Source organism: Hippichthys cyanospilos, chromosome 4 (genome assembly GCF_059441005.1).
Source record: "Hippichthys cyanospilos isolate Australia breed blue-spotted pipefish chromosome 4, RoL_Hcya_1.0, whole genome shotgun sequence".
Taxonomy (NCBI): Eukaryota; Metazoa; Chordata; class Actinopteri; order Syngnathiformes; family Syngnathidae; genus Hippichthys; species Hippichthys cyanospilos.
In genome coordinates, this window is record NC_142372.1 from 3,196,466 (window position 1) to 3,221,077 (window position 24,612).

Here is a 24,612-nt window from a genome sequence, read left to right on the forward strand (position 1 = left end):
ATGGAACCAAAATGCTCAAAAGTGCTTCATGAAGCTTCATTAATGAAGCCTCACAAAGTGAAATATGCCTCTAAATGGTGGTTTAAATATAAAATTATAAAATATAAAATACTGCAATGGAAATGTTTACATTTTCACAGCATCTTTTTCCATCATGGTCAATTTCCCATCTCAAATATATAGCGATGATTAAACGAAGCCTCATGAAGCACTTGCGATACTGTTTTAGTCTGATGGTGCTCTTGGTTTAAAGATAAAGGCCACTGCAGTGGACAGTGGTCGAAATTTCAACGCAACAACGAAGAGTACCATTTAAAGGAGCAAAACTTTCAATCGTACTGAATGAAGCCTCATGAAGCACTTGTGAAATAATATCACGCCTCGTTTGGTTTAACGATAAAGGCTACTGCAATGGAAAAGTATTGAATTGTCTCTTTGAAGAGTGCCATCTAAAGGGGCAAAAAAATATAATTTTTATAATCTTCAATTTTCCACCGCTAATACAGTACAAGGCCATGATTAAAAAATGAAGCCTCACAAAGCACTTGTGACTTTATTTTACACCTCTTGATGGTGCTGTCGGTTTAATGATAACAGCTACTGCTATAAAAATGTATTTAATTCCAAATGCTTCTCTAGAGTGCCAAAAAAAAAAAATTATAAAAAAAATGAAAATTGTTTCACGAGGCTTCATTTAACCATTCAGTTCCAACATAATGGATTGATTGCAAAGAATCTGTTCTTTTGAGACGTGGAATTTTTTTCTTTCTTTTTAACATCGCGGTACGTACGTCACGAGCCCGGAAGGCAAGGAAAAGCCCGGCAGACAAGCGGCGAGAGGTCGGCGCCCGAGCAAGGTTACGCGTGGCTTGTCCTTTTTAGGCCTCTCATTGCGCGCCGCCGCTGCATTTTTAATTGTCTCTGCAAGCACTTAAGGCAAGAGGCGCCCGCATGTCACAAGCGATAAAACGCACGGAGCACCTGTGGCTGGGCTCCGTTTTTGGCCGGAGCCGGGGCAAAGCAGGCAAAGGCGGCTGCGGGCGCCGCCGCTCGCCGGGTGAGGCGGGGGTGAGGGTGGCGCCGAATTATGGGGGGAGGGGAGCGAACAAAGCGACGGCAAATGGAGAAAAAAAAAAAGACAAACCCAGGTTATGAATTGGAAATTTTGTTCCATCGGTATGTGGTAAAAGGTGGGCGACCAATCAGCAGTGGCAGTCGCATTCATCGATTGATTGGATTTTTTCAAGAATTATTGTGTGTTAGATTTGCTTTTTGTTGTTTCGTCTTGGTGTTTTTGAGTCTGTTTAATGTTGTTTAGCATTTTGTTGTTTTGGTTCACTGTTTTTTTTTGTGTTTTTACAATTTTTTTGTTTTTGCTTGGCTTTTTGTTGGTTTATGTAGCTTTATTTTGGTGTGTTTTCAATTGCTCTTTTTCAGTTTTGTCTTTAGTTTTTTTTTATATTTTTACATTTTCTTTTGTAAAGATTCTTGTGGTTTTGTTTGCCATTTGAATTTATTTAATTTTGTTTTGCTATTTTGTTTAGCTATCGATAGGTGTTTTTTTATTGCTAACCTTTTTAAATTCTGTTATTTCATTTTTTCTTGCTTGATTTATTTTGTATTTCACTATTCATTTGAGTGTTTTGTTGTAGTTTGTTTTTTTTTATCTGCTCAATTTTTCAGTACTGTTTTTGTATTTTTATATTTACAATTTTCTTAAGCTATGTTTTATTTCTTTTCTGTTTCGTTTTTGTGTTTTTCATTTTCTAACTATGATGATTTATTCAATTGTTTTGGGGTTCTCATGTTGTTGAATTTTGTAAATGTATTTAGCTATTATTTATTTGCCTGTGTTTAGCTTTTTGTTTTGTGTAGCTCTTGGTTTTTGTTAACTATTTTCAGTTTTTGATATTTTTTTTAATTTCCTGTAATGCTGTGTTGTGTTGTGAAATGATGTATTTTTTAATTTAGATGTTGTTTTTTGTGGTTATTGCTGTAATTAGTGTTTTGTTGAAATATTTATTTGCTGACATGTTTTTTTTCTGTTTTTAATCTTTTGTTTATCTCTGTTGTATGTTTCTTTCAGTTGTGTTGCTTTTATTTGCTTGCTGTGCTTGGATTTTGATTTTTGTGTTCTGAGATGTAGTTTTTGCTGAGATTTTAGTGCTTTTTTAAATCTAAATTTTAAACGTATTTTCTTGCTTTTTTTGTTGTTCTTGTAGTGTTTTGTACTTTTGTGGCCACGCTGTATTTAGGTACTACGTTGGGTTTGCGCCATCCAGACAATTAGTCATCCAAAACAACAGGAACTCGCTAGCCTGCTGTTGTCAGTGGAGATAACAATTTCACGTGTCTCATGCTGAGGAACAGAGCAAGTAAACACTTTTACACAAATCCATTGAACTTATTTGCAAGGGCAAAAAAAAAAATGTGACAAAGTGTAATGTCGGACAGACTATTACCAGGAATAACACAGAACAAACATTGTTCCACAAAAAGACTTGTAAAATTGCATTCACCGCAATTATCTCCACAGTGCCGTAAGGCATAAAACTAAAATAGTCGGATAAATACGTCGCATTAAGTCTGTGTGAGGTCCAAAGCAAATGTAAAACATCTATCTGCACAGGGGCCCGAGAAGCTCTCCCTTGCCACCCGGCTCCATCTGTCAGTCTGACAGTGAGCGCGGCTCACCGGCACGTCAGTTCGATTATTCATTTGGAATCGGAGCGATGCCACCTGTCCGGCATTCGCACAAACGCAGCAGCTGCGTTGTATTTTGCATCCCTGCTGACATTTTTTTTTTTTTTTAACATAAATAAATCCATCTACACAGTTCATCCGAATGTCTCTTCAATTTAAAGTTGCACCCTTGCACTTAAGTTGAGTGGCTGTTGCGTCATGTCTGCAGGGAGGGGTGTTACTGTAATATTTATCACGCGGCCTTTTAGGTCAGTGTTGTGCAGGAAAGTGACATGGAAGTGATTGGCGGCACCTGGAATTAAAGTCAGCCTATTATGATTGATGGGAGAACGAAGCCTCATGAAGCACTTGTGATTTATTTTAATTTTTTTTTTACACCTCTAGATGGTGTTCTTGATTTAAAGATAAAGGCAATGGAAACTTATTACATTTTCAACGCATCTTTGAGGCAAAAATGATAGAAAGTGCTCGATGAGGCTTCATTTAACCTTTGCTAAATTAGTGATGAGTAAATGAAGCCCCATGAACCACGTGATCTTTTTTTACAACAAGATGGGGCTTAGTTTTAAAGCCTAGATTTATTAAATTTTCAATGTATCTTTAAAGAGCGCCATCTAAAGGACAGAAAAAATATCAAAAGTGATTCATTTAACCATCGCTAGGTTAGCGATGGGGAGAATGAAACTTCGCGAAGTACTTATATTATTTTATGACTCTCGATGGTGCTCTTGGTTTAAAGATAAAAGCTAGTGTATTAGATAAATACAAAAGGAACAAGAAAATATCACAACAATGAGGCTTCATTTATTCATTGCTAGATAGTGATGGGAAAATGAAGCCTCATGAAGCACTTGCGATATTTTCACGACTCCCTTTGGTGCGCTTGGTTTAAAGATAAAGGCGAGTGCTTTGGAAATGTTTTACATTTTCAAAGCATCTTTCAAGAGTGCCATTAAAGGAGTAAAAAATATGAAAAAGATATCAAAAGTGCTTTATGAGGCTTCATTTCCCCCCACTACTAAGTATTGTTACAGAATATTATTTGTTGCGGACAAACCTCCGCTCTACCATCCCATTTACGAGGTTTGCTCGTGAAACCTAACACTTTTGAAACCCAAACGTTTATTTGAAGCATTACTGAGGAACTCTATTAGGGGATGGAAAAATTCAGCCTTTTAGTGATCGGCTTTATTAGCAGAATTTGCTGGCTGATGAAGAATGTGCACGCATATATAATGTACATCATGCACAGGCAAGCGCTTAATTAACTTGAGGTGGAAAGTCTGCATGTGCAACGAAATGATTAATACATGTTATGAATACGACTTACCAGGTCATTTGTTATCAGACAAATTTCAATTGAATCCACTCTTAAAAGTAGAATCCACTTTTAGCTCAGCAGTCGCTAATATCTTGCTGTGATTGAAAAATGAAGCCTCGTGGAGCACTTGTGATATATTTATTTGCTCCTCTACATGGCATTCTTTGAAGATTCATTGAGAAGTTTTATCTTTAAAAGAAAAAGCACTACCTAGAGGAGTAAAATAATTCCACAGTTGCTTCATTTTTCATCATAACTATCTAGTGAGGTCGAGATTTCAAATTTGGTTTAAAATGCGTTTAAATAGTTAAACAGTGCCACCCGGAGGAGCAAAAATGAAAAAAAAAAAAAGTCAACGTTCTCCCTGGACAAGAAAAACACCTGTAAATGTGCCTGAATGTTGATTGGTATTATTTATCCAACGCTTCCCGTTGATGGGAAAGGAGCACTTTGCTAATTGTTGTTACACGGTAACAAAAGATGAAGTTCTTGCTTAGCTGGAGGAAAAAAGAAACCGCTGCAGAGGTTCCTGAGACATCAGCTTGCCTGGTTTTGCTGATTTGCGGATGCTTTGTGGTCGGCCCCCACTGCCTCAGAAACACTGCTGAATCCTTGCTCTCTGCAAAAAAAAAAAATCCAACAGGTCTATCAGAAACGAGATCAAGTCTTTAGCATGTCGGCAACTTAGTGACACCTCTTCATGAGGCATGGCGAGTGCTTCACGAGGCTTCAAGTGCTTCGTGAGGCTTCATGAATGCTATGCGTATATCTTGTTTTCAAACGTCGGGAGAAACAGTCAAAAGCTGTCAAATTAGGACTCACTTAAGAAGCTGTTCCAATTCTCGCTTGATTTTAGTCACCACGGGAGGACCCTGGTAGGCCAAAGCCGTGTAAAGCTGAACCAACGACGCCCCGGCGCGGATTTTATCCATGGCGTCTTGTCCGCTGGCCACGCCGCCGATTCCAATGATTGTGACTTTCCCTAGGACAACGTGGCACTTTGACGGACTGCCACTTGCGGACCAAGAAGAAAACACTAAAAGGCGGGTACGGTACCTTTAGTGAGACTGTACATTTCTCTGACAATGTTTGTGGACATGTCTTTGAGAGGCTGCCCGCTCAGCCCGCCCGTCTCACACATTTGAGGATCTTGAAGCACCTTTGGTCGGGACACTGTGGTGTTGGACACCATTAAGCCGTCCACTCCTAGCTGGGAAAACAAAACACAAGGGGGGAGGTGACAAACATACATCTAACGCATATATCGTCCATTATTCCCCTCCACCTCCCGAAAAAGATTGTTGTAAAAATATTTGCCCTTCTTAACGTCTCTTCCATTAAGCTTGGTCTTCCGCTCGCTCCGCTGAACACAGGAACACAGTTGTGTACTTTCTAAAAACGACCTCCAGAAGTAGTGGCGAGGACGCCGTGGAAAGAGTAACGCCGATGAAGACTTCCGGAAAAACACAAAGCTCGTTTCTGTAGTAAAAAGTTCATATTTTGTATGTAATTTGGGAACTAGATTATCTTTCACGAACAATTATGTGATATGTGACTTGCGATTATTTTATTCTTTCAGATGGTGCTCATTGCACTTTATCTTCAAACCAAGAGCACCATCTAGAGGAGCAAAAAATATCAAGAGTGCTTCATGAAGCTTCATTTTCCCATCACCAGTAAAAGCGCACATTAAATATTGAACGATATATTGCGTAATGTACACATTTACTAGTGATGGGAAAATAAATCCTCGTGAAGCAAAAATAATTGTTAATTTGACAGGTAACGAGAGGTGGCACGTGACAAGTTGGGTGAAACCATTCTAGTGTGGGGGAGAATCTGGCTTTTTACAATAATGAAATTGAAGAACCTACCAAGCGTAGAATTAGTTTTATGAATTTATAGCAAATTAACACAAAGCCCTCAGAGCAATACGCAATCAAGATTAGACTGGACTCAAACATCTCACCTCTGTAACAACGTCAGCAATGTCCTTTTTGTCCTGTGCGCTGAGGTCAGGCGCGATCTTGACCAGGACCGGAGGCTTATGGCTTCCCTGCATCCCATCGCGCTCCTTCAACACCTGCCATCATTTGACAACACAATATTAATAGCGGCAAGATGAGAAACCAGAGGTGGCAGAAATAAACGTCTGGAAGCAACACGTAGAACAACGAAGAACCTTGGATTTCTTTTCCTCTCTTACAAATCTTAAGATTAAAAAATAATGAACAGTTATTTAAAGTTCATTTACATTCCTTTTTTGTTTTTTTTAATGTTAAAAAGGATACAAGTTTAGGTATTCTTATACAAGTTTTATTGATAATAATATTACTAAAGTCAGTGTGTCGAGTGGGGGGGGTGAAAAGTGAAACGTTTTCTCTTGGGGGGGGGTTCTTGGCAAAATATAATTGAGAAGCACCGATTTTGCACCATCTACCTACAAATACAAATCATTTTTGCTGGATATTTGCAGGGCTCAGTCTCTATCTCTTGTCAAAACGTTTGTTTCAAAAATTGAGTACCCCAAATAGGCCACTCTACTATATATAAATATATATTTTTTCTTCATTAACAGGGTATTAAATCTCTTCAAGTATTTGTTTTTTCGATCAGAGGTGCTGGAATTCTTCAAGCATACGTTTTGGCCCCGACTGTATCAATTTGTGAGGTAGCAAGAGTGGTAAAGACTCAGATGGGTTGAAAGTGAAGGTGAACTTGAAAACAAGAGGCGGATTCATGGGAATATTTCTTGACAAGAAAATATGTAGTAGTGCGGCTTCCTTTGAGATGACACTTTTTCTTTGTTCTTATAGCAAACGATGAGTTTTTGTGAAGGCAATCCAAAGGCATACCTGAGATTTATATGATTAAATAAGCTCCCTCGGGAGGCGAAACTGGCACGCGGATGTGCGGGTGCTCGGCGCAAAGACAAACAAAGTAATGAGGCGACGTTTGATGCAACGTACCGTTTGCAGGAGCCGACGGAGCTCAGCTTTGCCTTGTAGGTCACGCAGACCCGGCGTATTGGGACTGCTGACATTTACCACCAGGTAGTCGGCCAGCGGGCCCAGCACTCTCATCCCTTCCGAGTAATCCGCCCTCGCGTCGGGGGACCGCTTGTTCTTCCCGAGGTTGATGCCCAGGGGAAGGCCGGCTGCAAAGGAAAGGATAAAACACGACGTCATCGCCCACGTGACTCAACGGGGGCACAGACTAATGAGGCCAAGGGAGAAAAAGCATGTGTGAAATATTCAGTGAGGCAAAAGTCGAGGCGTCATAAATAATTGAATAAATCCAGAAGAGGTGCAAAACAAGGACAAACAAACCTTTCGTTTGCTCCCGTTGAGTTGCCGCGCGGATCTTTAACCTCTCCTGGGCTTCCAGAACGCCACAGCTGTTGAAACCGTATCTACGCAAAAGCGCGCGTGGAATTCTTATGACTAAACCATTGAAACATCACCCAGAGAATAAAAGCAGACAACAAGCCGCAACTTTTTTCTCATGATTTGAGCCCCGCGGCCTACAGTCCAGTGCAGCTTACCTGCAGTTTCCTTTTACTGGCCACCAGGGGGCAATCCACCAGTAAAGCAAATGTGCCTACCATATTTTCCATTACTGTTTTGTGTTTTTTGTTAATTTGTTGTATGTTGTTGGTTTGGTCATTTAAAAACAGTTCCTGGATCTATTTTACAAAATGGTACTGTCTTTTCCAAGAACTCACAGTTTTTGCGCGTTGTTCACGTATAAACCGCTTCAAAATTGGAGCATACATAGCGCATTGAAATTTCAAATAGAGTTTTATAAAAAATACATTTATAACTGAAATGCAGGGATAAAAGTTGAAAGAATTTACATGGCAATGAAGTTATTCTAGTTTTTCGTGGCCCAAAAATTAAAACTTGCGGTTTATGCGCTGTAAAAGGCACGTCGGACTATGAGGCCACCTGTCAACTTTTGAGAAATTTGAAGGTTTTTAGGTGCGCCTAATATTGCGGAAAATACGGTATCTGATCAAGGTGTCAACTCATTGAAAAAACTTGGACTAGAGAAGATGTGAATCAATGGCTGTGCTCATGAGGTGTTTTGAAAATATAGTATTAAACATATAAAAATTATGTACAAGTCAAATAAGACATTCAAAACAATTAAACAATGGCAGGGAGAAGACCACGCTATCGAAGTCTTGGTTTTGAATTTGAACTGCTACTTTACCAGCCACTAGGGGGCACTGGCCACATGTAAACGCAATCATGTATGTTATTGTTAGTACGACTTATTGTCTAGTGCGGCTTTATACGTGGAAAAAGTAGACTTTTTTGAGTGTGTCTGCGGCTTATAGCCTAAAAATTAGTGTACTTTTTTTTTTTTTTTGGATATGATTGTGGGGAATGTCACTAAAATGTCAATGACAAAACACAAATGGCCCGCGGGCCGTGGTTTGGACACCACTGGGCTAGTGCAATGGAAATTTAAGTTTCCAATGTATCTTCAAACAAAGAGTGCCATCAAGAGGAGCAAAAGTACATCAAAACTACTTCATTCAACTGTCATAAATAACCATCATTTTTATGAATATAAAAATCACAAGAGATGGTGCTGAGTCACGACGAACCTGTTGATGATGGCACCGTCCGCTGCCAGTCGGAACACACGTGGTTTGGGGTTGCCATCTTGGGGTTTAGGAGTGACGGTTCCAACTTCAACAAAGCCGAAGCCCATCTTGTACAAACCGTCCACGGCTTCCGCGTGCTTATCGAAGCCTGCCGCGATCCCGATTGGGTTTTTGAACTTTAACCCCAGGACGTTAACTCCCTGCAACACAAGACCGCCTGTTTTAAAGGAGATGATTTTCGTGAGAAGGGTAAGACGACGGACTCACCAGTGACTCGGGGTCCTGATAGCGGTTGAGGGGAACCAAACCCAGACCAATCATTTTTACTGCTAGAAAGTGAGCAGTTTCTGCCCCTACCACCCTTTGCAGGAGGGGCATCAGCTGGTTGGCATAGAAACGCTCATCTCCCACCACCGTGAGGTAAGAGGCAAAGAGGAAGCCACCCGAGCCGATGATCTTCACTGCCTCTTTTATCTGCTTCTGTAATATGAAGGGCAAATAATTTATGTGAAGACACTGAATTATTATTATTGAGGAACAGCTGTCGTAATTATGCAAATCAAGTAAGATGTGATGCAAATGGAATCTATGCGTAAGTGATTGTAAAATTCCGAGAAAATCGCAATGTTCTATCACTTGTAAGCTATTAGCAGAACAGGCCTGCGGCTACTCATGAGATCCTCGAGGGTTACCTAGAGCCCGCGGGCACCAGGTTGGTGACCGCTGGATCATACAAACACTACGCTTATCGGCGATAAACACAATGGATTCATTCATAAATAGTGGCGCACGCGTACATGCACGCCCAATGTTGTGAAAAACGTCAATAGAAATTGCCAGTGACATTTTGCCACTGTTATTCTACGAAAGATTTTCAAAAATAGTTATTTACTTCCTGTTGTTAGTAGCCGAGCGAATCAGCGTAGTTGGACAAGTAAACTCCGCTGTCATATCAGTGATATTTTAAAAGAACAACTTAGCGTGCCATTTTTACCTTCAAACGCGCCGCCATGAGGATCCAATTCGACTTTCACTAAAGGACACTCACATGTCGTTTTTATGTTACACAAACACGCGCGGCTAAGAGTAAGAACAATCATCTCGCGAGATTTTCGTTTTCACGTTATTCGTCCAATCAAAATAGAGCGTTTAGACATAGAAATATAACATATAGATTGAACTCTTTCAGTTTCTGGGGAACGTAGACAGAGCCTAGCCTCTTGTCCTCCGGGTACCTTGTGAATGACGCAATAATGTGTCTTTTTTGGTTTTGTTTTAATTTTAAAACTTTTTTTTCATTGGTGCTTGTCACGAACAATTTTGATTATATAAAATATTACACGCAACATGTATAAATCGTTAATTTTAGTGATTTTTCATAGAATTTGATCAAATAAACGCCTGTGTTTATATACATTTATATAGTCATACATCATCAAACTTAAACAATAAATAGAACATTATAACATGCATATTCACACATACAAAAACATTTTTTTCAATCATATTTTTTCTTAATTTATTTATTTATCAAATCGACACCATTAAGATATACAATACAGTGCGATGTCAAGTCAGACTAATGAAATTCAGGAACTTACCACTAGACGGCAGCAGAAACTCCATTTATGTTTTTGGTATAACGGTTATAATCTTAAACTTTTGACATTAAAAACAACTACGAGTGACTATAGTGGCTAAAACATAAATAAATGTAAAAAATAAATTAAAAAAAATTGACAGATTTTTAATGATAACGGATGAGGTATAATCGCTCGTATCAGGATAAAGCTAAAACTTTATTTTCTTAAGCTCTTTAAAGTACCATATTGCTTTGCACTAATATCCTGACTACAAGTCCGCAACTCATGTAATGATGAAATTCAGAGTTTCATCTCAGTTTCCGGTATTATCCATATTATCTAGCTTATTTACAGTCGAACACATTTGGCTGCCAAATTGCAGCGTAATGAACTGATGTCATACAATCTGGAGCAGGTGTCTCATTGTTTCCCCCAAAAGCCTTTTTTTTCTCGCAAAATAATACAAGCAATCCCAGATAATTATCGTAATACAGTATTTTAACAGTAGGGGGTCAGTGGTTAGTGGTGTCAAGTTATTGTTTGGAACAGATGTCACACGTGTGAGATATTTTTCTTTTTTGAGAAGCCTTGTCAAGTTTTTTTTTTCTTTAGATGACTGAATGTCGTTGAACGTTTTTCAATGTAATTTTAAGATTATTAATAATTTCCTGTTAAATGTAATTCCGCTTCCAGAGGACACAATATTGTGCATATTTTCGAATAGCAAACAAGTTTAGACTGAATCATCAGCGCCCTCATCAGTTACAGCCAAGTAGTGCACTCTTTTGGTTCACATTCATCAACAACCTCAATTAGTGGAGAATCAAAGGTTCATGTGATAATTTTTATAAAATTCATCCTCACAACTGGAGTCCTCGTGATGAAAAGACTTATATTCTGAAAAGAAACAATGAAACTAGAGAAGTTTTTATATAGGCTAATGTGAAGTCCCCGTGATGAAAAGACTTTTATTCTGAAAAGAAACAGTGCAACTAGATACGTTTTTATATAGGCTAATGTGAAGTCCCGTACAAAAGACCTGTTAGCTATGCTTTGTAAAATACAGTATTTACAATCATTTTACCTGTCCGGCCTATTCGAGAATAGATTTTTCTTCCTAAAATGAGTTTTACAGGCCTGCGCTCGAGGCCAAAATTGAGAAGCGGGCAACTTTAAGCACTGACCGTATCTGTGTCCCCCCCCCCCAGTGGGGTGTCCCTGACCACCGCAGGGGGGGTGCCTTGTTACACGCCGGTTGAGTCGGAGGCCGGTAGGACAATGTTGCTGTTAACACTGCCGATGGGGATCTTTGGATCCACTGAATATTTCATGTGACTCGGAGAGCGACCTGCATTGGGAGGTCAGAGATGAGCCCCGGGCCAGCGATGGCGCAGGTGGCCTCGTGTTGGCGCACTTGAAACCGAATGCCAGCAGGGGATCGGTGGGGGGCGGCAGGTCCGGGACTTGTTTTGTCTCTTTGGACGCGGATAATGAGGCATCTGTCTTCATGTACTTCATAGAGTAGTGAGGCTCACTGTTCCAATGGAAAAAGAGCACAAGTTACCTGCCTGATTTGTCAAAGACACCATATGAATAAATGATTTATTTCCTCTTTCGGTGGAATGTACAAAAAATGTTGAAGGAAAATGATTCATGCTGAAAACTAGTTATAAGTGATTTTTACTTCATTGTATGAAAACTGTGTACAATAAAGTATTTTCAAAGATATAAACATTCAATCCCAAAGACGCATTTTTACGTTTTGCCAAGAGTTTACAGCACACGTTTTACACCACAGGTGACAAACTCAAGGCCCAGGGGCCAAACCGACCCGCCACATCATTTTATGTGGCCTGCGGGATGCTAATTATGACTTTAAGATTCTGACTAAAATACCAAATTTGCAAGTTGTCTTTAACTTTAAAAAGTTTTTTTTAGGACGCAACAAGCATTTTCTGTGACTAATCACCCTTTCGAACAGTATTAACTGGCCTCTGATTTCAAAACTAGGTAAATGCGTGACAATCATATTTAAAATTGATTTAAACAGAGTCATAACAGCCCTCCGACATAAAAAAGAAGTACAACAAAATATATTTGACACCCCTGGTTTTGACCAAGGATGACCAAACTTTTTGCCCTGAAGGCCGCATACAGAAAAATAGAAAGACGCAAGGGCCACTTTATTTGATATATTTAATATTATTTACTTTACTTGAACTTATTAAATGGTAAAAATCAAGCAAGCAAGCACATAATCATATATAAACAAAATTGTTTTAAGACGTTTTACAATTTTTCTTTCCCCTAAATGTCCAAGGCTGTCTAACATTTTTTTTAAAGCATTATGAGGCAAGTCACAAGTGTATTTTTCATAATACATATATATATATATATATATATATATATATATATATATATATATATATATATATATATATATATATATATATATATATATAAAATATGTGTGTGTGTGTGTGTGTGTGTGTGTGTGTATGCGGCCCTTTTGTCTTAATGTTTCTGTATGCAGCCCTCAGAGGAAACTTTTGTTTTCTTAAAGACTTGAGTTTGTGACCAGTTTGGATTCTCTGCTGGTGTGGACATGACAGAAGGCCACCCGCCTCCCACAGCGGACCTCACGGAGTCTACCGAGTTGGATCCGAGTCCGAAAGGTGATCTTGGTGCTGTTTTGTCTCGGTGTAATCAGACTGCGACATCATCAATCGTGAGCAGGGGAATTACAGTAGGTTACAATGGGAGATAAGATAATGAGTGGGGCCCGGTGAGAGACGGCTCAAGTTGCCCACACCATTACACCATTGCCTCACCAGCTAAGAACACTGCTTGGTAAAATCCACCTGATAAATGTTTATTCATTAAAAAATGTTGATTTTGTTTCTATGGTTACTTGGCTGCTGTATTTTGTACCGCATTTTCTTCAGTATAAGGCGCACCAGATTATAAAGTGCACCATCAACGAATGGCCTATTTGAACCGTTTTCATATATTGAATGCACCGCATTATAAGTCACATAGAATAGAAGCTTCAGTAGAGGCCGGGGTTGCGTTATGCATCCATTAGATGGAGCTGCGCTAACGGGGAATGTCAACAAAACAATCAGATAAGTCACGTCAAACTTTATTAATAGACAATCAGAAATTAGGAATAAAGATGATTTGTGGAAAGAACTATGGGAAGAATGAGAAAAAAATACCACTTGGTTACATTGAAAGACTGTTTAGACCACAGGTGTCGAACTCCAGTCCTTGAGGGCCGGTATCCGACATGTTTTCAAACCCTTTCCCTCAAAAACACCTGATTCAAATGATTGGGATCATTTCGGAGCTCCCGCAGAGCTTGCTAATGAGCTAATTATTTGAATCAGGTGTGTTGGGGAAAGAAAACCGGAAAACACGCAGGATGCCGGCCCTCGAGGACTGGAGTTCCACACCTATGTAGACCAATACCAAGACGAATCAAGTTTAAAAGAATATAATTAGGATACAATTAAATATTGAACTGTTTTTTTAAAAAACAAATTGCAACCATATACATTTTTTGTTGATTTTAAAACAGTTTATGGATTTATTTTATATAATCAAACTTTCTTTTGGTTTAGCGCTTTGTCCCCACGTAATTTACTATAAATTTAAGCCTTTATAACATCTACAAATTTCAGTGTTATAAAAATTTTCAATTGAAAAAAAGAAACCTTCATAACTGAAATGCGGGAGGCATTTCCTTAAATCTTTCTGATTGTTACAAAAGTATAATGATATCCCGAGTAGACTTTTAGTTATTTTTTTTTAGATTTAAAATGGCCACCCCTATAAAAAATATCTAGAGCCACCACTGAACCAGCTGTCTACTTTTTTTCTCTCGAAATGTCACCTACTTTTTTTGCTAGGTAATCAAAATGGCCGTCACATGCTAGCAGGTGAGCGTTTCATGTGCCGGTGCGCGGAATCCTAATCTGTCTGCTGCTTGCATCGGCGCTCGTCGCCACTCGCCAGCCTTGAGCTCAATGACGAGGGGTCTGTTACGCACGCTCGGGGCCCGCACTCTCACTCCCTGACATGTGCCGCTACTTGCTAATCCCTCAGTGACGCCTCCGCGGAGCCTTGCGCGCCACGACTTAATAAATGACCTCCGCAATGACCCCGCTGCCTCTTTTATGTATCAATGGGGTTCTTATCTGTCTTTTGGGAGCCATATTGGATAGCAGATTGTGTCAAAGCATACAAGCAGACTTTTGGCATAAACTGCTACCACAGGATTTTTTTTTAATGGATAATGAATAAGATTTGAATAGAAGAGGATGTGAATACGGTTGTAATTATGGCTGAGCCGATTATTTAACAATGTGTTGCATTTATTGTAAAAAAGCGGGAAAAGTGTGTCCATGAACAGCATCTGTTTCCAATTGGTTGTTGACGACAGCTCACTCATCTGAAGAAGCACCTGTTCTTGTGTGTGTGTGTGTGTGTGTGTGTGTATATATTGGAGATCTACCGATATGGGTTTTTTAGGACCGATACTGATTATTAGTAGTAGAGGAGGCCGATAATCAATATTTGGAGAAGATATTAATTTGCAGTAAAAGCGTAAAAATTGGCGTAAAAAAATGTAATAATACACTGAATTTACTAGAAATGCGGAAAGCATACCACACAAGTAGAAAATAAGAGCTCAATGCCGGAAACGGAAATGCGTAAATGAAAAAACGGAAGTACTTCTATCGGCAATACAACAAAATATATCTTAATATCGATACTCCTATGTTTGAAATATAATATAAAATGAAACTTACGGCATTCCTGCTTGATAATGCGCCGAGGGTGGCGTCAGATAGCATTAGCGCGGCCATCTGCAAACCGGAAACGGAAACGCGTCATCGGCAAACAGGAAGTGCCGCTATCGGCAAACCAAAACAATCCTCGTCCATCAAAACAACCACCGCTATGAAGATAATACTAATTGATATTTCGACACGTGGACTATCTGTACAAATTCTGACATAGGTAACATTTCAAACTGGTTGATATTAAACAAAGCACCCCTCTATGCGCATACATCCAAAAATCTCAAACAAAAATGATAAAAGTAATAATATCGGTTTTCTTCACTGTCAACACATTCATCTAAAGTGAGTATTCAAACATAGGTCTTTAAATGAGTAAGATATTTACTGACTGATTATTATTTTTGTGAATGGCAGATGGCGGGCCGACGGTAATCCCCGATGCCCAATGGCCTGACCCTTTGCACCCAACCCCTCCCCAAAAACCTGAACCAAGCGGCTGAGCTGCACAGCCAAAGAGCTGCTTTAAACGGGTGAGTAATGGCTGTGTCAGCAGTCACTAGATGAGCCGGTGGGGGAAGGCAGGTGGACGGGTATTAGAGCACCATCCAAGACAAGTGCCTCTCATTCAGGAGAGAATATATACAGATCGCTTTTATGCTTGTAAAAATACTCTTCGTTCTTGCATTATTCATAATTCGTCATTCGTTTACATATGCTCACCACTATGGCACAGATGTTCAACTGAAATCCCGGGGGCCAAATCTGGCCCGCCACATCATTTTACGTGGCCCACAAAATGCTAATTATGACTCCTGACTCTGATCAAATTCGGAAGTTGCGTTGAACTTTTATAGAGTTTTTTTCTTGGGAATGAACAAGAATTTTTTGTTACCCATCATCTTTTTGAACTATTTTTACTAGCCTCTGATGTAAAAGACTGTTTTTCAGATTATAAAACCATTTTTTTTCTCATGATTCGAGCCCTGCGGTTCATAGTCCAGTGCAGTTTATCTGCAGGGTTTTTTGCTTTTATTTTGTTTTTAGCTTGCCAGAAAGAGTTTTAAAAATATAGTATTAATAATATAACAATTATATATAATTTGCATAAGATCTCGTATAACTTTTTGACGTGTAAATTTGACATATATATGACTCTATATATATGTATGATTGTATATATGAATTATGTGCAATGTAGTTAAATGTTCACTAAAATAATCAAACACCATCAAAGTATTGATTATGAGTTTGAACTGCTATTTAACTGCAGTATTCTGTTGGTGTTATGTTGAAAATACCCATTGTCTATTAATATGTTGGTGCTAAACATGCAGGCATATTCAGTCTTTTGAAAATAGGATATTGGTGTAAGCAGGCAATAAAAAAAAAGTATAATAATGTATATCATCGTATCATATGATATGATATTATATAATCTATCATTTATTTCTGTCATATCATATGATGTATAATTATCATATATCAAATCATATATCATATCATGTATCATCTTTTTGCATAAATAACAGAAACTAGAAGTACAATTTGGCCCAGGATTGAAATACGTTTCGCACCCCCGCTAATTGCACACTTCAAAAGCGTTATTTCCCTAAAGAACCCCAAACTACGGAAAGACATGCTAGCTAGCTTCCCAAAGTGCTCCCATCTGTTGAAACAAAGCAAAACTACATTTATGAGGCTTACGGAAAATGTAACAATGGCCGACTTGAGTTACCTCGTTGCTCATAATCTTCTTGCTTCTTCTGCATTTCCACAGGGGACCCCAATCTAATCTAAAGTCACGGGTGCTAATCCGCCGCGGCAACAGCGGTGGCACTGGTAGAGGTAAATTAGGTCTTGAGTGATAGCCATCTGCCAGACTTGTAGTTAATTGGTTTGTTTGACTCAGTCAAGTTGATAGGTGTCAATTTCAACTTTGTTTTAGCCGTTTTCAGCAGTAAAGAGTTCATATATTGTCTCGTTTATTTATTATGTATTTACCATTACGACCCATAAAAAGACATTTTGTCACTCGTCGCCTGAAAATGACATCACATCTAAACAGGTTATATTCTTGGATAATACAACCCTAGTGTTTTTTTTTGTTTGGCAGGCACAAAAAAACAAAACAATTCGCAATTAGGTCATTAGGTGGTGCACTGAGACAAGGAACGAAGCCATATGTCAAGACGGTCTTTGAATCTATGCTTTTTGTTTCACCCGACTTGGTCAACTTTTTTTCCCAGCCCTTTCAGCCTTGCAGTCTTTGAATGTATGCTTTTTGTTTCACCTGACTTGGTCAACTTTTATTCCCAGCCCTTTCAGCCTTGAACTCACTGGATGTACTCTGAAACAATCCGCACCCCGAAACTTGTCATCCTAAACTCACCGTTGACGTAAACCATCGTTTGATGTCAGGATTCGCTCTTTGATGCGCCTCTCTTTCCGTTGGCTCCGACTCATGATTCTATTAAGGGGCCGCAACAAAGAAATGCTGAAAAACACAATGGTAGATGTGATCTCCTTGACAGAGGTATAACCATTCCTTGCAGTCATAATCCTACTCTTTGCCAACACTTGACATTCATAGGATTATCTAAAGCGATTTAGGATGATTGACATTTTAACCACTCAGAGGATTTAACACACGTGTAGCGGACATGAAAACTCATGAAAGGTTGAAGATGTGTTTGCGCACCTAAATTGATTTTTTTAACTGGTTAACTGATGAATTAGTATGCCGACATAAAGCGCACCTGATAAGGGAATTATTGATCAATTCAAAGAATTTGAAGCGCTCCTTGTAGTTAAAAAAAAAAAAAAAACAGTACTTTTATTTTACAACAGTAAAACTACAATATGGTAAGTGAAAGTTGAAACAAGATAAAAAAATAACACTGTGGTTGGCGTGAATTTTTGGAGTACCCGTATTTTTTATAAGGTGCACCAGATTATTAAGGCACAGTCTCAATGAACAGCTATAGGGAAATTTTTGTATATTACAGGGAAAAAGTAGCGCTGTGGTTGACATGACTACAAGTTTTACCAGAATATACGGTGTAGTCTCAATGAAAAGAGGTATTATTGGTAAATTTCCATATAAAAGGCTCACTGGGTTATAAGATACACCGAGTTATAGCAGACGAGTTACAACAAAACAAAAAAAGCAATACAGAAAATGAGTCAAATGTGTTATATATCAGGCACACCTAATTATAAAGCATTAATGTTTTACCAAGTTTTTAAACTTGATAGATTTATACTTTTATAGTTTATAGTCCGAAAAATACGGTATTTTGATTTTGGAACGATGAAAAAAAAAAATGATATGGTATGTGGGAGTTGAAACGACGAAAAAAAAAAAAAAACACGGTGGGTGATGTGAATTTTTGGAGTACCCGTATTTTCCAGAGTATGAAGTGCACGAGAATATAGGGTCCAGTCTCAATGAATTATATTTTACTGGGAAATTTATATATATAAGGCACAACAGGTTTTAAGACACACTGGGTTATTGAGGCTGTTATTAAGACATCCTGTCAATTTTTTGATCGAGTTAAAGCATAGGTGTCGGACTCCAGCCCTCGAGGGTCCGGTATCCAGCATGTTTTCAATTTTTCTCTCCCCAATACACCTGATTCAAATAATTAGCTTATTAGCAAGGTCGGCAGCAGCTTGAAAATGATCCTGATCATTTCAATCAGGTGTAGTTGAGTGAGAGAGTTGGAAAACATGCAGGATAGCGTCCCTTGAGGACTGGAGTTTGACACCTGTGAGTCAAAGCATTTCAAGTGCTCCTCACAGTCCAAAAAAAAAAAAAAAAAAAAACGGTATTTTGATTTTGTAACGGATAAAATCCGATGCGGTACGTGGGACAAAAAAGTGAGCAGAGTAAAAATAAATTGATAAATAATAGAGAATTGGAATAGGATTCGTGTCAATGCGATCTTGAAAGATACGCCCAAATATGTCTTTGGGATAGAATGAGTCACCACCTATACAAATATACTGTTCAATCACCTTTCGGTATTCATACAAACAAAGCGGCAGCTGCCAAGTGCTTGAGAAAGGACCAAACAAACCACAGGGCACCGAGTTGCATCAAGAGGCTCAGCTGGGCTCCGATCTGACGTTTATCTCTCCTGGCTGTTTTGCTGATGGCAGCACCGCGTCGCTTTAGGAAGCAGCTGTTCTCTGTCAGAGATCTAGGTCAGGACGGGGAGAGCCGCTCGCCAAAAAGACAGGCCTGCTTCCTGGCCCGGCGCTTTACGCGCGCCGACGTACATGGTGGCCCTCGGCATGTTTGTGGGGCCCCGACCTGGAAGTGAGCCATGGTACGTTGAAGGGATTGAACCTACTGAAAAACAAGATGCCTAATCGCCTCAATCATCATACAATTGGATGGCATAATTGTCTTTCCATTGCCCTTAAATCACAGGTGTGGAACTCCAGTCCTCGAGGGCCGGTATCCTACACGTTTTCAAACCCTTTCCCTCAAAAACACCCGATTCAAATGATTGGGATCATTTTGAAGCTCCTGCAGAGCTTGCTAATGAGCTAATCATTTGAATCAGGTGTGTTGGGCAAAGAAAACCGGAAAACATGCTGGATAGCGGCCCTCGACGACTGGAGTTTGACACCCATGCTAAATATTGATATCAACTTTTTGAGAGTAAAAAGTCATTTCCTCAAAAAATAATTTGATAAGAACCCTTTTTGCCACTTGCCGTCGACTAAAAACGACATCACGCATGCTCGTTTTGAGGCTTGTGTTACAGCCAATCACGGCTCAGCTTGTGAAGGACAAGTCATTTAGATGATTAGGTGTCGGCAATTAGGAATATACTTGAAAAGGAACTAACTCATTGAATCCCAAAGGCATATTTTTACGTATTTTTCAGGTATTCAATCCAGCTACTTTTTTATTTATGGGAAGGTTTAAGGCTAAATTGCACATACTAAAATTCTCCTTAGGTGTGATTGGGTGCGTGAATGGTTGTTCGTCTCTGTGTGCCCTGCGATTGGCTGGCAACCAGTTCAGGGTGTCCCCCGCCTACTGCCTGAAGTCAGCTGAGATAGGCGCCAGGATAAGCGGCTCTAGAAAAGGGATATATATATATATATATATATATATATATATATATATATATATATATATATATATATATATATATATATATATATATATATATATAATAATAATAAAAAAGAGACAAACTGTGGGAGTCCGTTCATGTCAACATGCACAGAGCCGATTGATGTGCAATCTGCTGTCAGAGGCACCTGATGTACAGGTAAGAGGCTCAGTTTCCACAGTCAGGTTGATCATCACGTTATATAACACACACGCACACGCAGGATGCTGTCACAATGCTGGCGTCAGCAGTGGTCAGATCAGATTTAACACCTCCCCTACATGTCCACACAATCATCCTTCAAGCAACACCAGCTTGGAGAACAGCTTCAATATGAAGTGATTGGTCTGGCAAAGAGCCAAGTGTGTGGTGCCCCTCTCGGTCCCCCCTTTAGAACCGCCACTGAGTCTAGACAATAAATGGCAGAAAAGGGTCCAAATAAATTAAGTACATTTTACATTTGGCGCCACATGTAAACACAAAAAGTCACTTAACTGCAAATCAAATGCCCCGAATGGTTTTTAAACAAGAGCTCAGTTGTGCTCAAGGGTGCAAGATTTTTTTTTTTTAGAGACAATCGGTGATCCATACGGAACAATCACCTCGGTTCACGTTTGGAACGTGATTCCATACAAGGCAGAGTAGGAGGTGTCATGTGAAGACCAGCAACAACATAACGCAACACGCCAACAAGACGTAACTCCAAAATATACCAAATAAAACATGGATGTCAATGCAATAGCCTTACTGTGCTTTTATTTTGAAGTTTTTCCTTGGAACGCTGATTGCTTCCCATGAGCTTGACGCTTCCAAGTCAAGACGCGACGACGCATTCAAATGCAGTCGGACGTTTCAAAATCATACAGACTAAAAGGCCAGTGATGCACTAAACCAGAGGTGACCAACATACGGCCCGAGGACCGGTTATGGCCTGTTTTGTCTAACGTAAAGTATAACAATTTACTGACTTTTTTTTATTTTCAAATAAATGAAAAATGTGAACTGTTTTATGATTAATGGTACTGTTAATGTCTTATGATTAATAGTGATGTTGTGCTTGTACTATTTTGTTAAAAAAGATACGCAATACAATGACTTACAATAAACAATAATATTAATAATAATAATAAGATTTATATATATATATATATATATATATATATATATATATATATATATATATATATATATATATATATATGAAACCAGGTCAAGCAATTATTGGTGTAATTTTCGAGCGGGATATGAATCTTTCATGATTACATAACGCAGCTCCCCTAATCATTCTTTGAATCCTAATATTAGACTGCTCCCATACTAATCTATTTGTCTTGGCATAATCTATGGCCCGCTCGTGTAAGCATGTCTTCGCCTATTATTTCATTAATATCAGACGGACTGCATTGGCGTCGGCCCCGCTTCTCAACAAACAAAATCAAGCGGGAATTCTACAACGCGGATGTTCATTTGAAAGTAAGCGCACCAAGAATTTGATGTCCTCAAACAAATGATTCCGAAGCTCATCGCATGAGAAGGGATAATAAAGATGACTTTAATGAATAATGAAGCAGTCCTTTGATCATTCATGAGACGCGTCGGTAGGATATTAAAAGACAAGGCTTGTAAATATTAGGTAAATTATCGCTGCATAATACATGACTCCCGAGACTCCGTTTTCAAGCCGAAAAAGAAATCGTGGTGTCTTTCTGAGTGCCGTGTATAAACCCATTCAATCCCAAAGACATATTTTTACGTTTTTCGAGATCAGACATTCAATCCCAGGTACTTATTTTTTTTTCACGTTTTGCCAAAAAAAGGTTTGTACATAGCTGGTATTGAATGAATTAAGCACCAAAGTAATTTGTTACTTTAGTATTATGGTCATCAAAGTAATTCATATTCGGTACATCAGGTAAATAAATACTAACGTAAACAATCACTTTCGTCAATCAAGTGCTAAAGTAATTGGTTACTTCATGTACTTAAAGTCATTGCTTACTTCATTACCTCAGGTAATTGAGTACCTAAAGGAATAAATTAAAAACCCACAAATAATGGATTACTTCAGTACTTTATTAGCTAAGTAATTACTTTTATTCTTGATTGTCTAAAAGTAACGATTACACTAGTACTTAATTAATACTAAATTACTTTAGTATTATGGTAATCAAAGTAATTAATATTAGCTACATTAGGTAAATAAATACTAACGTAAACAATCACTTTAGGCTCGTCATTGCTTACTTTAGTACCTTAGGTAACTGAGTACCTAAAGGAATCAATCAAAAAACCCACAAATAATGGATTACTTCAGTACTTTATTAGCTAAGTAATTACTTTTATTCTTGATTGTCTAAAAGTAACGATTACACTAGTACTTAATTAATACTAAATTACTTTAGTATTATGGTACTCAAAGTAATTAATATTAGCTACATTAGGTAAATAAATACTAACGTAAACAATCACTTTAGGCTTGTCATTGCTTACTTTAGTACCTTAGGTAACTGAGTACCTAAAGGAATCAATCAAAAAACCCACAAATAATGGATTACTTCAGTACTTTATTAGCTAAGTAATTACTTTTATTCTTGATTGTCTAAAAGTAACGATTACACTAGTACTTAATTAATACTAAATTACTTTAGTATTATGGTACTCAAAGTAATTAATATTAGCTACATTAGGTAAATAAATACTAACGTAAACAATCACTTTAGGCTTGTCATTGCTTACTTTAGTACCTTAGGTAACTGAGTACCTAAAGGAATCAATCAAAAAACCCACAAATAATGGATTACTTCAGGACTTTATTAGCTAAGTAATTACTTTTATTCTTGGTTGTCTAAAAGTAACGATTACACTCATACTTAATTACTTAACAGATTACTTTAGTATTTAATTACCAAAAGTAATCAATTACTTTATTACCCCAAGTAACTGAGCACCTAAAGTCACCAATTACTCACCCAAAAATAATAAATTACTTCAGTTGCTAAAGGATTACTCTATTTATTGATTGCAGAATAAAAAAAATGATCTGGGATTGAATTCCAGATGTCAAATTTGCTTTTGGGGTTGAGTTACTTGTGGTGTCGATGACTACTCAAGAATTAAGAACCGGTAGTGGTCTCGGTCCAGGGCTTTAAAAAAAAAAAAAGCGGTACCGGACATTCTCAATATTCGGCGGTCCCAAAAAGATGCCCCGCCCTCCGCCCAAAACACGGAGGATTCCACATCCAGATAATCGTGGTGCGATTAGGTGAATCCAAGCAGAAAGTCTTTACAAACGCTGACCTCGGGGGACTAATTAAGCGGCAAATCTCGCAAAGGTCAAGATTGCGGCGGCCGAGGATGAAACGAGGAGTCACCGCCATATGGCCAAAGATGCCCCTCAAGAAGTGTGTCTTGGCTGCTCTTTTAATCTTTTGAGCTAATTGTGTCTCTTCTCCCCCAGCTTCAATCGACTGTGACTGGTGCCGGGGCAGACAAAATGTGCTGGAAACCTAATCCACTTAACCGCTTGTTTTTGACATTTTCTTCCCGCCTTCTTGTTGTCGGCGCTGCAAACGCGCTGACGTCGACGCTATAGTTGCTCCGTAATGCGGATTTATAGGCCATTTTTCGGTCATACATTTTACACGTTGGTATTGGCTCAGCGTGTTTACCTACAGGCCTCGCCGTCAATGAAAATATGCATCGAAGGGGCGGCAATCAATAATTTGAGAGAAGTCAACAAATGCGGTGGTGACCACACAGGCGGTTATTGATTATTATTGTACCCGGGGAATTTGGGGAGGAGGATCATTCCATGAGATGAAAAGTTCTCAATGTTTAACTCATTCAATCCCAAAGACGTATTTTTACGTGTTTTTTTTAAGAGTCCAGATATTCCGTCCCATTTATTTATTTATTTATGTGTTTTCATTTTTGACTACATTTCTGGTCTAAATGAATTGAGTTTGCATAATTAAAGAAATGAATTATTTTAGGTATTTAGCTACTAATGGAATCGATTAACAGGACATTTTGGGGTCAAAAGTTGAGTCAAACTAAATCGATTTATGGGCCAGAGGATTGATTTTTCAGGTCAATGTTACCCAACTTTCTTGGTGTTTTTATGCAAATTAACTCAATTTTTTTTAGGTTGCCTGGTGCATTTTTGTGTGTGTGTGTGTGTGTAATCTATTACTTTAGTGAATTACACTCTAAATAATGTTGGGCTAAAAATAATTCAGTTATGGGTGAAAAGATACAAGCCTAATATTTGGTATCACCCATAATTGGGTTATTTTTAGCCCAACTGTATTCAGAGTGTAATTCACTAAAGTAATAAATTACTCTGGTACGTCATTTCCTAAAGTAAACAATTACTTCAGGACTTCTTTTAGCATTTGCATAGGATAGCAATTGATCTTTGCTAATTACTTAAAGTAATAATTACCCT

General features: G+C 38.5%; 1 protein-coding gene and 1 long non-coding RNA gene across 2 annotated transcripts; one reads left to right on the forward strand and one right to left on the reverse strand.

The window, feature by feature from the left end:
• Positions 1-2,426: 2,426 nt before the first annotated feature.
• dhodh (dihydroorotate dehydrogenase) lies at positions 2,427-9,731 on the reverse strand. Its single transcript, XM_088412476.1, has 9 exons — positions 9,634-9,731; positions 8,907-9,119; positions 8,640-8,839; positions 7,354-7,436; positions 6,994-7,181; positions 5,994-6,107; positions 5,081-5,234; positions 4,847-5,006; positions 2,427-4,643 (listed from the first exon to the last, which is right to left on the reverse strand). The coding sequence occupies exons 1-9, from the start codon at positions 9,649-9,651 to the stop codon at positions 4,562-4,564; spliced, it is 1,212 nt and encodes a 403-aa protein (XP_088268602.1). The 5' UTR covers positions 9,652-9,731; the 3' UTR covers positions 2,427-4,561.
• A 5,412-nt stretch (positions 9,732-15,143) lies between these two features.
• On the forward strand, positions 15,144-17,509 carry LOC148424305 (uncharacterized). Its single transcript, XR_015865314.1, has 3 exons — positions 15,144-15,372; positions 15,445-15,560; positions 16,808-17,509. It is a non-coding gene; the product is annotated as an uncharacterized LOC148424305 (long non-coding RNA).
• Positions 17,510-24,612: the final 7,103 nt, after the last annotated feature.